Source organism: Heterodontus francisci, chromosome 13 (assembly GCF_036365525.1).
Source record: "Heterodontus francisci isolate sHetFra1 chromosome 13, sHetFra1.hap1, whole genome shotgun sequence".
NCBI lineage: Eukaryota > Metazoa > Chordata > Chondrichthyes > Heterodontiformes > Heterodontidae > Heterodontus > Heterodontus francisci.
The window spans coordinates 56,190,998-56,204,959 of record NC_090383.1 but is presented as its reverse complement, the minus strand read 5'-3'; the positions used below and the strand labels follow the sequence as shown (position 1 = coordinate 56,204,959).

The following is a 13,962-nucleotide window of genomic DNA, read 5'->3' as shown; positions in this document are numbered from 1 at the left end:
ATTAGAGGCATGACACAACCTCATACATACATGATAGCTTCCCAAAGTGAACTCAATAAGACTCATTTCACTGTATTCCGCCTGTTGCCTCCTTCTTTTCTCACTCCAGTGCCTAGCGCTCAGCCTTACCACGCACTCTGACACTTCTGAGACGCTGACCAAATGTGGCTTGTGCCTACACTGGCAGCCCATTGAGGAAGCAAGGGTAAAGTCGGCATAAGGAGGGAGGAAGTGTTGGGTATTCTAAAAGGCATTAAGGTGGACAAGTCCCCAGGTCCAGATGGGATCTATCCCAGGTTACTGAGGGAAGCGAGAGAGGAAATAGCTGGGGCCTTAACAGATATCTTTGCAGCATCCTTAAACACGGGTGAGGTCCCGGAGGACTGGAGAATTGCTAATGTTGTCCCCTTGTTTAAGAAGGGTAGCAGGGATAATCCAGGTAATTATAGACCGGTGAGCCTGACGTCAGTGGTAGAGAAGATACTGAGGGATAGGATCTATTCCCATTTGGAAGAAAATGGGCTTATCAGTGATAGGCAACATGGTTTTGTGCAGGGAAGGTCATGTCTTGCCGACTTAATAGAATTCTTTGAGGAAGTGACAAAGTTGATTGATGAGGGAAGGGCTGTAGATGTCATATACATGGACTTCAGTAAGGCGTTTGATAAGGTTCCCCATGGTAGGTTGATGGAGAAAGTGAAGTTGCATGGGGTCCAGGGTGTACTAGCTAGATGGATAAAGAACTGGCTGGGCAACAGGAGACAGAGAGTAGCAGTGGAAGGGAGTTTCTCAAAATGGAGACGTGTGACCAGTGGTGTTCCACAGGGATCCGTGCTGGGACCACTGTTGTTTGTGATATACATAAATGATTTGGAGCAAAGTATAGGTGGTCTGATTAGCAAGTTTGCAGACGACACTAAGATTGGTGGAGCAGCAGATAGTGAAGGGGACTGTCAGAGAATACAGCAGAATATAGATAGATTGGAGAGTTGGGCAGAGAAATGGCAGATGGAGTTCAATCCGGGCAAATGCGAGGTGATGCATTTTGGAAGATCCAATTCAAGAGTGAACTATACAATAAATGGAAAAGTCCTGGGGAAAATTGATGTACAGAGAGATTTGGGTGTTCAGGTCCATTGTTCCCTGAAGGTGGCAACGCAGGTCAATAGAGTGGTCAAGAAGGCATACGGCATGCTTTCCTTCATCGGATGGGGTATTGAGTACAAGAGTTGGCAGGTCATGTTACAGTTGTATAAGACTTTGGTTCGGCCACATTTGGAATACTGCGTGCAGTTCTGGTCGCCACATTACCAAAAGGATGTAGATGCTTTGGAGAGGGTGCAGAGGAGGCTCACCAGGATGTTGCCTGGTATGGAGGGTGCTAGCTATGAAGAGAGGTTGAGTAGATTAGGATTATTTTCATTAGAAAGACGGAGGTTGAGGGGGGACCTGATTGAGGTGTACAAAATCATGAGAGGTATAGACAGGGTGGATAGCAAGAAGCTTTTTCCCAGAGTGGGGGATTCGAATTACTAGGGGTCACGAGTTCAAAGTGAGAGGGGAAAGGTTTAGGGGGGATATGCGTGGAAAGTTCTTTACGCAGAGGGTGGTGGGTGCCTGGAACGCGTTGCCAGCGGAGGTGGTAGACGCGGGCATGATAGCGTCTTTTAAGATGTATCTAGACAGATACATGAATGGGCAGGAAGCAAAGAGATACAGACCCTTAGGAAATAGGCGACAGGTTTAGATAGAGGATCTGGATCGGCGCAGGCTTGGAGGGCCGAAGGGCCTGTTCCTGTGCTGTAATTTTCTTTGTTCTTTGTTCTTAAAGGTTGAATTTCACAATTCAGCAATGAAAGCATGAGCCATTTACAGAAATGAATCTGGCATTTATTTATTAATGCAATTGCAGGAACCAATGCAAAGGCCCCAATTAATACATCTATGAAGCCCTAAGTGTGTCTAGGTAATGTTCTACATTCATTTTCGTGTGCTTCGACGCAGTGTGACCCCTGCATTGGCAGCTGAGTGGAGGCAGGCTGCTGATCGGGCTGTCCTTTGGCCTGGGATGACTTTGGCGGGAGTCCTCTGGCTGCCTGAGGCCTCAGTTGTTGCGGCCACTTGAGCTGGGGGTCACTGGCAGAGGAGCTAAGGAGCTGCTGTCAACACTCAAAGAACCCTGAAGCAAGCCCCCAGATGTGGAGGTCAGCCTCGCATCCTGCCTTTCAAGGCTCACTTACAAAAGGGAAGTGGATATAGACTTTTGGAAAAAAATGCAGGTCTATGGGGAAAGATCAGGGAAGTAAGACTATTTGGCAAGCTTTACAAAAGAGTCAGCATGGGTATGATGGGTCGAAGGGCCTCCTTCTGAGCTGTATGATTTTATAATGAGGTGCTGATGAAGCAGACTGCCTTGTCCGGATGGTGTTGGGCTTCTTTGAGCGTAGTCCCAGCTGCACCCATCCAGCAGGCAAGTGAAATGTATTCAATCATCCACCTGACTTGTACCTTGTAGGTGATGAATATGCCTTAAGGAGTCAGGGGGTGAACTACCCCTTACAGAATACCCTACCACTGACGTAGACATTATAGTTGCCACAGTATTTATGTGGCTGGTCCAGTTTATAGGCAATGACAACCCCCAGGATGTTGATGGTGGGGGACTCAGTGATGGTAATACATTAAATATCAACAAAAGGTGGTTGGGCTTAATTGTCCACCATCATCCACAACTAGATGTGGTAGGGCTGCAGAGCTTTGACTTGATCATTTGAATGTGGTATGGTTTGGCTCTTTCTGTCTATAGCATGTTTCTTCTACTGCTTAGCATGCATGTAATCCTGTGTTTTAGCTTCACCAGGTTGATACTTCATTTTCAGCCTGGTGCTGGTCTTGGCGTAATCTTTCACACCCTTCATTGAAATAAGGTGCTCCCCTGCCTTGATGATAATGATAGAACGAGGGATATGCTGGACCATGAGGTAACAGATTGTAGCAGTATACAATTCCATTGGTGTTGATAACTTAGAGCATCTCAAGAATGTCCAGTTTTAAGCTGCTAGATCTGTTCTTAATCTATCCAATTTATTATAGTGGTAGTGCCACATGACATGATGGACAGTGTCCTCAATGTAAAAACAGTACTATGCTGTGGTCACTCCTACCAATGCTATCATGACAGCCACAACTGCAAAACAGAGACTGGTGATGATAGGGTAAAGTAGATTATTCAATAGTATTGACCCTCTTAATTGCCAGATTGCAGCAGGTGTTGCATCCTTCAGGACTCAGCCAGCTTGGTTCGTGCTGGCACTACTGAACCACTCTTAATAATGAACATTAAAGTCCTTCACCCAGGATACAACCTGACAATGTCAACAGCATATGCTGGAACGTAAAAATCGTAGAACAAATGGAAATCAGTGCAAATAATTGGGCTTCAAATTTCAAGTGTAAAACATATGCCTCTAAGAGTCTCTTTATGCATGAGAATTCAAGCTTAAAGTTTAAAGCCATCAAATGGTTAGGATTCAATGAGGAGAAATCAAAAAAAGCCTAAAAAAATCAGAATAAAACACCATAAATATAACATTGGGTCCTGTGATGTCTAAAATTTAAGATTTAAATTCAGGAAACTTATGTGAGCTGAATTTTTGTATGTGTTAAAGAGCTTTATTAATGAGCAAAACAGGTTTTGCAGACTTGGTATAAAAGATTGTGCAAATGTGGAAAAATGGGCACATCACTTACACCTAAATTTCCCTGATGTTTTGCACTGAAAATCAGAATTACACCATACTATGCCATTGTTTTCAGGAAATTCTGAGCTCTAGAATGCGATAGCACAGAAACTTCTAGTCCACCAAGTCTGTACCAATGCTATTCTCCACATGAGCCACTTGATTTAAATCCACTCTCCTGCTCACTTCTATATGCTCAATTTTTCTCTTTTTCACACAATTTCCTTTAAAAAGAATTTATAGACTTGATTCGTGGTAACATCCTGGATAGCATCCTAGTGAATCTACATTGCATTTTTGGATTGCTTTTATATCTTTCCTACAAATGAAATCTGTCCAAAATACTTCAACTATGATCTAACTAAGATTGGCAAGTTCAGTTTGGGTCCTGGAGTGTGCTGTTTTGTATGTATTACATGCTTATTACCTGCACTCGCTTTCCCCTCCCTTCCCCTTCCCCCCTTTCCACAACCCCCCCCTTCCCCTTCCCTGCTCCACCCTCAGCTCACCCCCTCACAACCCCGTCCCAGCCCCCCCCTCGCACCATCTTCCCCCTGCACCCCCCCCACCCCCTTACAGCCCCCTTCCCAGCTCCCCCTCGCACCCCCTTCCCCTGCACCCCCCCCCCACTCCCTTACAGCCCCCTTCCCAGCTCCCCCTCGCACCCCCTCCTCCCAACGGCATCATCCTACACCTGTGCAGGGGCCCTAACAACCCCACTGCCTTGTGGGCGGCTCGGGAGAGACCATGGCTAAGGGAGTAAACCCTAACAGAAAATCCGGAGTGGAACCCCTGTGCCACCTTTGGCATGTTTCCAGCAGTTCCTGCAGCCATACCGGTGCCAAATGTCGTGCTCTGCACTCCTTTGGACCCCACCAGAAAGGCCGAGAGGGGGGTTTTGATGACTGGGCAACTCTCAACCTCCATAAATTCGCCCAGGCATGCGCCATGGAGAGGTCACTCCATAGTTGCCTCACAGTGACTGAAACAACATGGAAGGCAGCAGTTACAGGTTATAAGTCCAGATAAATTGGCGTAGAAACTGGGCGCCACGGGTTGCCTTTATCGGTGGGAGAGGTCATCGCACCTCACTGGACAGCTACTGCCTGCCTCAAACCGGGCAGCCCCCGGTCAATAAGGTTCTGTCCCGCCACAGTCTACCTGCTTCAATGGGTGCTTGGAGCTCAGGGTCATTGCCCGAAAGGTGGACTGAAACACCGCACCAAACAACACGAAAAAAGGAAAGAAGGTACCAGCCCTTCGCTTTGCAAGCTGGAACGTCAGAACTATGTGTCCTGGCCTGTCGGAAGACCTTACACAAATCAACGATTCTCGGAAGACCGCCATCATTAACAACGAGCTCAGTAGACTCAATGTAGACATTGCAGCACGTCAGGAGACACGCCTCCCTGCGAGTGGATCTCTAGCAGAGCAAGACTACACCTTCTTCTGGCAGGGCAGGGATCCTGAAGAACCAAGAAAGCATGGAGTGGGCTTCGCCATCAGAAACTCCTTGCTCAGCATGATAGAGCCTCCCTCAAATGGCTCGGAACGCATACTGTCCATCCGACTGCTCACCACCTCTGGCCCAGTACACCGACTCAGCATCTATGCTCCAACACTCTGCTCCCCACATGAAGCTAAAGATCAGTTCTACGAGGAACTCCATAACATCATTAGCAGCATCCCGAACACCGAACACCTATTCCTGCTGGGGGAATTTAATGCCAGGGTTGGGGCCGACCATGACTCATGGCCCTCCTGCCTTGGGCGCTATGGCGTTGGAAGGATGAATGAGAATGGGCAGAGACTGCTCGAGTTGTGTACCTATCATAACCTCTGCATCACCAACTCGTTCTTTCACACTAAACCCTGTCACCAGGTTTCATGGAGGCACCCAAGATCGTGTCGTTGGCACCAGCTAGACCTCATTGTCACAAGGCGAGCCGCCTTAAACAGTGTTCAAGTCACACGCAGCTTCCACAGTGCGGACTGCGACACCGACCACTCCCTGGTGTGCAGCAAGGTTAGACTCAGACCAAAGAAGTTGCATCATTCCAAGCAGAAGGGCCACCCGCGCATCAACACGAGCAGAATTTCTCACTCACAGCTGTTACAAAAATTTCTAAATTCACTTGTGTCAGCCCTTCAAAACACTCCCACAGGGGATGCTGAGACCAAGTGGGCCCACATCAGAGATGCCATCTATAAGTCAGCTTTGACCACCTACGGCAAAAGTGCAAGGAGAAATGCAGACTGGTTTCAACCTCATAATGAAGAGCTGGAACCTGTCATAGCCGCTAAGCGCACTGCACTGTTGAACTACAAGAAAGCCCCCAGCGAGTTAACATCCGTAGCACTTAAAGCAGCCAGAAGCACTGCACAAAGAACAGCCAGGCGCTGCGCATACGACTACTGGCAACACCTATGCAGTCATATTCAGCTGGCCTCAGACACCGGAAACATCAGAGGAATGTATGATGGCATTAAGAGAGCTCTTGGGCCAACCATCAAGAAGATCGCCCCCCTCAAATCTAAATCAGGGGACATAATCACTGACCAACGCAAACAAATGGACCGCTGGGTTGAGCACTACCTAGAACTGTACTCCAGGGAGAATGTTGTCACTGAGACTGCCCTAAATGCAGCCCAGCCTCTACCAGTCATGGATGAGCTGGAGATACAGCCAACCAAATCGGAACTCAGTGATGCCACTGATTCTCTAGCCAGCGGAAAAGCCCCTGGGAAGGACAGCATTACCCCTGAAATAATCAAGAGTGCCAAGCCTTCTATACTCTCAGCACTCCATGAACTGCTATGCCTGTGCTGGGACGAGGGAGCAGTACCTCAGGACATGCGCGATGCCAATATCATCATCCTCTATAAAAACAAAGGTGACCGAGGTGACTGCAACAACTACCGTGGAATCTCCCTGCTCAGCATAGTGGGGAAAGTCTTTGCTCGAGTCGCTCTAAACAGGCTCCAGAAGCTGGCCGAGCGCGTCTACCCTGAGGCACAGTGTGGCTTTCGTGCAGAGAGATCGACCGTTGACATGCTGTTCTCCCTTTGTCAGATACAGGAGAAATGCCGCGAACAACAGATGCCCCTTTACATTGCTTTCATTGATCTCACCAAAGCCTTTGACCTCGTCAGCAGACGTGGTCGCTTCAGGCTACTAGAAAAGATTGGATGCCCACCAAAGCTACTAAGTATCATCACCTCATTCCATGACAATATGAAAGGCACAATTCAACATGGTGGCTCCTCATCAGACCCCTTTCCTATCCTGAGTGGCGTGAAACAGGGCTGTGTTCTCGCACCCACACTTTTTGGGATTTTCTTCTCCCTACTGCTTTCACATGCGTTCAAGTCCTCGGAAGAAGGAATTTTCCTCCACACAAGATCAGGGGGGAGGTTGTTCAACCTTGCCCGTCTAAGAGCGAAGTCCAAAGTACGGAAAGTCCTCATCAGGGAACTCCTCTTTGCTGACGATGTTGCTTTAACATCTCACACTGAAGAGTGCCTGCAGAGTCTCATCGACAGGTTTGCGGCTGCCTGCAATGAATTTGGCCTAACCATCAGCCTCAAGAAAATGAACATCATGGGGCAGGACGTCAGAAATGCTCCATCCATCAATATTGGCGACCACGCTCTGGAAGTGGTTCAAGAGTTCACCTACCTAGGCTCAACTATCACCAGTAACCTGTCTCTAGATGCAGAAATCAACAAGCGCATGGGAAAGGCTTCCACTGCTATGTCCAGACTGGCCAAGAGAGTGTGGGAAAATGGTGCACTGACACGGAACACAAAAGTCCGAGTGTATCAAGCCTGTGTCCTCAGTATCTTGCTCTATGGCAGCGAGGCCTGGACAACGTATGTCAGCCAAGAGTGACGTCACAGTGCGCAGTGGTTAGCACCGCAGCCTCACAGCTCCAGGGACCCGGGTTCGATCCTGGGTACTGCCTGTGTGGAGTTTGCAAGTTCTCCCTGTGTCTGCGTGGGTTTTCTCCGGGTGCTCCGGTTTCCTCCCACAAGCCAAAAGACTTGCAGGTTGATAGGTAAATTGGCCATTATAAATTGTCACCAGTATAGGTAGGTGGTAGGTAAATATAGGGACAGGTGGGGATGTTTGTTGGGAATGTGGGATTGGTGTGGGATTAGTATGGATGGGTGTTCGGCACAGACTCGGTGGGCCGGGGGGCCTGTTTCAGTGCTGTATCTCTAAAAAAAAAAAAAAAATTCATTCCATCTTCGCTGCCTCCGGAGAATACTTGGCATCAGGTAGCAGGACCATATCTCCAACACAGAAGTCCTCGAGGCGGCCAACATCCCCAGCTTATACATACTACTGAGTCAGCGGCGCTTGAGATGGCTTGGCCATGTGAGCCGCATGGAAGATGGCAGGATCCCCAAAGACACATTGTACAGCGAGCTCGCCACTGGTATCAGACCCATCGGCCGTCCATGTCTCCGCTTTAAAGACGTCTGCAAACGTGACATGAAATCCTGTGACATTGATCACAAGTCGTGGGAGTCAGTTGCCAGCGTTCGCCAGAGCTGGCGGACAGCCATAAAGGCGGGGCTAAAGTGTGGCGAGTCGAAGAGACTTAGCAGTTGGCAGGAAAAAAGACAGAGGCGCAAGGGGAGAGCCAACTGTGTAACAGCCCCGACAATCAAATTCTTCTGCAGCACCTGTGGAAGAGCTTGTCACTCTAGAATTGGCCTTTATAGCCACTCCAGGCGCTGCTCCATACACCACTGACCACCTCCAGGCGCTTACCCATTGTCTCTCGAGATAAGTAGGCCAAAGAGAACATGTACTGATCAAATGTCAATTTGTTTCTCACTGAGATTTTGCAGCTATGTTTTGAGGATTTAGTTTGTCCATTAGGGACTTGAACCACTCAATGGCACCCTTCAGGTTGTGAGGCTGTGGATGCACTGGTTCTGTTGGTGAAATACATTGTGCTTTTTGGAAAAGGTTTCCTTTCTCTCTCTCACTTTTTTCTCGTGTATGCTATTCTCGTCATTCCATTTCTCTCTCTCACTCTGTTATTCTTTGCCTTGTTCTCTATTAACCTGTTCCTGGTACTCTTTGTGTATTGCTTTGCTACTCTATCTTGTGTCTCCATTAATCTTCCTCTTTCCCCATTGTTACTCTCTCTTTGTCTGTTACTGCCCCCTTTTTCTCTATGTCCTTTTTCTTCAGTGATCTGAAACTATGCCTTTTTCTTTAGCAACTTCTCACAGCTGGAGAGTTGTGAAAGCTGTGAGAGAGTGCAAGGGAGAATGTGGGAAGTGGCCAAGGATGGTGCTGAGTAGAGAGGTGTAGGAGAGCACATAGTAGCACCAGAGGGTGAAAATGATAAAAGTTGTCCGCACATGCTTGTGTCAGGCATGGTTTGGCACACTGTTTACCATTGGAGGGTATACTGGAGTAGAGTGTGTGATTTTTTATGGGGGCATGTTGGGACAAATAACAAATGCAATGAGGAAATTTATGGCTAAGCATTATAGCTATTTGAAGTTTTAATTATAATACTTTATTTTAGTGCAGTCAGATGTGTGAGGATATGTCCTGGCAGCCGTATATATGATAGACTGAACCAGATATTACATTGCAAAGATGGTTTTGTGAACTAGGCCCAGGTGACATGGCTCTGGGATGCTACCAGTTGAATGGAAAGGTTGATGGTCCAGTGGTACTTCAGAGGGGAAAAAAGCACATTTTTTCACATTAAAAAGATTGTTTTGAATGACTTATCCTGGGATGTACTATGACTGATTATACAAGATGCTGGATGTGCTTGCTGTAGTTTATGTCAAGCAATGTTGAGGTCTTTTTAACCCCCCCTCCCAGCCAAGCAAACAATATTACCTTACATTAAACCAGGGGTCGCCAACACGTCGATTGCTAGCTTGCGTCAGCCTTTGGGTAGCTCGCATAAAGTTCCTGAAACACAGTCTGATCGCCCACGTCATCTTGTCAGCGTTAATCTGCATGCGCACCTGACGTCACCACGTACTGATGTCACAATGGGACGAGAGCGCGGCAAGGGGATAGGAGCAAGAGAAGAGAGGTGTGAGCGGCAAGGTGCGGAGAAAGTGGCGAAGAGGGGGGAGTGAGCAGGGCGGCGGGGGGGGGGAGTGAGCAGGGCGGCGGGGGGAGGGGGGAGTGAGCAGGGCGGCGGGGGGGGGGGGGGAGTGAGCAGGGCGGCAGGGGGTGGGGGGAGTGAGCAGGGCGGGGGGGGGGTGGGGAGACAGCAGTGAGGAGGGGAGCAAGCAGGGGAGGATGGCTCATGATATTTTTCCTTTATCAGAAGTAGCTCTCACTAAAGAAAAGGGTGGCAACCCCTGCTTTAAACCACCCATCTTGGTAATGATTTCATTAATTTTAAAATAATTTACTTACTTTTTGGGGGGAGTTACATTAATTTTCAATGCTCTACAACATTATGTATTTGGCTCTGCAACCTATTCCTACTAAGTCTGATAAAATTGTCAAATACTAAATAAATGGTTTAGAAAATATATTTTTCAGTTCAAAGCTTTTGTTCAAACAGAACTTGTGTAAGGTTTTCTGGTTTACATTAGCCAACATAATTTGCAAATGGTTACAACATTACCGATCTATTCCATGTTTTGATTTATTACAAGATATTTTAAGTTTTGAACAAAAAATAAAATACTGAAGATGCTGGAAATCTGAAACAAAATCAGAAAATGCTGGAATCCTACCTGGACTTGATGTATCGCTACCGACACCCATGCTAAATGTGCAGTGGCAATCTGGAACAAAAAACACAAAAGAAGGACTTAACATATGATCTGACTAAACTAGGATAACTTTTCCATCCCCTTCTCCAATTCTTGCCCCTCTTGTTCTGAAGACATCGACTTTTGTTTTGGTATGGTTCAAAGAGCACAGGCAGCCTTCCATTTCCTCAACAATTGACCATTTTCCATGTATGGACTTTGATCATGAATATTTGACCGTGGCGGACATAACCAAACCTGATCCTGTCTTTAATCAATATCCACATTTACTATTTCCTTTGGATATTGATCAAGAGCCGAAACCCTGGCTGAATTATTCCCTTCCTAGCCCATACGTACGAACTAGGAGCAGAAGTAGGCCATTTGGCCCCTCGAGCCTGCTCTGCCATTCAATAAGATCATGATCCAAGGACAGATTGACCAATTGTAGTGTCTTTGCTGCCACTTTTGCTGATATCAGTGAACACAGTATACACCTGTCATCGTCCTGGTATACATAGCTCATTGGCATACTTATCCACTCAGTCATTGGTAGAACTCCCATTCCATATTACTTGAATTTTTATCTCACAGTCATTGCAAAAAGTTTTACATTCTCTATAATAGTTTACACACATAATAATCAATCATCAAAATGCCTTTTGGATTCATACTGATTTTCTGGATTACCCATGCCTAAATATTTTAGGACTGCTGAATGTCATGGAAATATTAGCTAAAAACTACATCTTCACGTTATACTCAAGTCTCAGAGAAGTTAATGAGACATCTACTCAATACATTTGAAATCCACCTGCTGTTGCTCAATGTCAAAAGGAGTTTTGCCGCGATGTCGATGCAACTCCAAAACACCTATCAAATCATTGCTGACAGTGACTATTGGCAAGCAGAGGACAGATTGGATAGCAGTCGCTGCGTCCAGCCCTGTCCCTTTGGGAAATCGCTTATCCTAAAAGGAAGAAAAAGAATGTGAGTGTGCAACAGATACAATATGAAAGGCACCACTTCACAATTCTTCTCTAACACAAGAATGTGCAATGTTTGTTTGCAATCTTTATTGCATAAACCAATGAAGCTGTCATTCTTTAATATACAAAATGACAAGTACTCGTGCATTTTCCCTACATGTAACACACTTTCATAAAATCCTTCAAGCTTTAACCAATTAACTCTTTTATGATTTAATTTTTATGGACGTTTCAAAAGGATAACAGCAAAAGCTTTAGGCAGATATTTTGAAATTATTCTATTACAATGGGTGTTTCCGAACAATAGTTACAAACACCTGCAATGTAATAAACATGGCATGAAGTATTATATATTAATTGTACAAAATTAGAATAAGAGCTTACTGCACTTCATTCTCAATTTTATTTTTTGTTTGAAAAACAAAAATTCTTCAATATTATGGATAATTATACTGTAAAGTAAGAAGCAGAACAATGGGAATATTGATAAAATTAAGGCACACAATATGAAAAGTTGGCTAAAGGACACAAAACAGTGATGGTGAATGGATCTTTCTGGGATTGGATGGGTGTAAATTGTGGTACCTTCCAGGTCAGGGTTGGACTCATTGTGCATAGTAGCACAGACCCCCGCCGCCCCAAAGGCCTACTCAGGTCTGGGAAAAAAAAACTCGACCCGAACCCGACAGAACCACATCGGACCCGAGCCCGACCCAGCCCGAGTCCCTCCATTTTTTCCCGCGCCCAACCCGACCACAGGAATGTTCACTTTAGCTACCTTGTGATTCTGAATCTGCAGGAAGCTGCAGCATGAGCACGATGACCTCATAGAGATGCCCACTCACTCACTGCGCAGGCTCAGAGTTTCCCTCCTTGACGTCCCAGACTCCCAGCTCAGGTAGGCCTTAAAACTTTTGACACTTACTAAACTCAACTTCCAAGCACAGCAATACTTACTGTTTGTGTCCGACCCGGACTCGCACCGACCCGAGCCCGAAAGCTGGACCTGGAAGAGCAACTCGACCCAACCTGAACCCGACACATTGTCAGGTCCCGTCGAGTTCAGGTCGGTTAACAGGTCTTTACCCACCACCTCCCCCCCCATAACCTCCCCCCGCAGATGGTAAAATCAAGGCAGTGGCAGGAAGAGGCACTTAACTGGCCATTAATAGGTCACTTAAGAGTCTCAATTGGCCTCCAGGTGGGAAGGCCATCGTTGGCCTATCCCACCCCCGGGAAGATTGCTTGGCAACGGACCCTCTGCCCCTCCCCCCTCCCCGCCACGAAAATCTGTGCCCCCTGTCTCTGATTCAGTCTTGGGGGCCACACAAAATTCTGGCCTATGACTCTATGGTAATGCAGTAGATGTAATTTAACTGGATTTTCAAAAGGCCTTTGATAAGGTGCCCTGTAATAGACTAATGAATAATGTCAGGGAATGTGGAGTCAGGGACAATGGATTGCTTGCTGACTTCAAGACTGACAGCAGAGAATGGGATTAAAGGATAGTTATTCAGAGTGGCAGAAGATCAGAAGTGGTGTTCCACAAGGATTAGTGCTGGGACCATTGCTGTTCACAAACTTACATTAACAATTTGGACTTTGAAATTAAAAAAACAATTTCTAAATTTGTGAATGACACCAAATTGGGGGAGAAAGTCAATACTGAGGAGGAATGCAACAAATCACAGGGGACATTAATAAACTTGCAGAATGGGCAAATAATTGGCAAATGAAGTTCAGCATGGATAAATGAGAGGTAGTACATTTTGGTAGGAAGAATACGAAGGTCACTTATTACTTAGAAGGTGCAAGTGTAGGTGGAGTAGAGGACTAAGGGGTCTCGGAGTAAAAATACACTAAAGGTTGTGTCACAGGTTAGCAAGGCCATAAAAAAACTAACCAAACACTAGGCTTTATTTCTAGAGGAATAAAATTGAAAAATAGAGAGGTTATGCTAGACCTGTATTCAACCTTGGTTAGAGCACACTTAAAGTACTGCGTGCAGTTCTGGTTGCAATATTATAGAAAGGTATAGAGACACGAGAGATGGTGCAGAGATGATATATAGAAATGGGTTGGTATACCTAACAGAAAAGGATTGACCGACTGGGTCCCTTTTCTCTTGAAAAATGCTGAGGGAGTGACCTAATACAGGTCTTTAAAATTATGAAAGGTTTTGATAGAGTGGATACAGAGAGAATGTTTCCTCTTGTGGGAAACGTATAACTAAAGGCCATCAATATAAGTAGTCACCAAGAAATCCAAAAGGGAATTCAGAAGAAACTTCCTTACTCAAAGAGTGTTCAGAATGTGAAACTCATTACGACAGGGAGTGGTTGAAACAAATAATATAGATGCAATTAAGTGGAAGCTAGACAAGCATATGAGGGAGAAGGGAATAGAGGGTTACAATGATAGATTTAGATGAGGAAAGATGGGAGGAGACTCAAGTGGAGCATAAACACTGGCATGGA

The 13,962-nt window shown here is 46.1% G+C and overlaps 1 protein-coding gene across 1 annotated transcript in view; it reads right to left on the bottom strand.

The window, feature by feature from the left end:
* pde10a (phosphodiesterase 10A) overlaps positions 1–13,962 on the bottom strand; it is a 565,280-nt gene that overhangs the window by 233,550 nt on the left and 317,768 nt on the right. Inside the window, exons 8-9 of the mRNA XM_068044845.1 lie at positions 11,311–11,466; positions 10,479–10,529 (exon numbers count right to left, since the gene is read on the bottom strand). Of these exons, the coding sequence (XP_067900946.1) occupies positions 10,479–10,529; positions 11,311–11,466 (207 nt within the window). The remainder of the gene's footprint in view (positions 1–10,478; positions 10,530–11,310; positions 11,467–13,962) is intronic.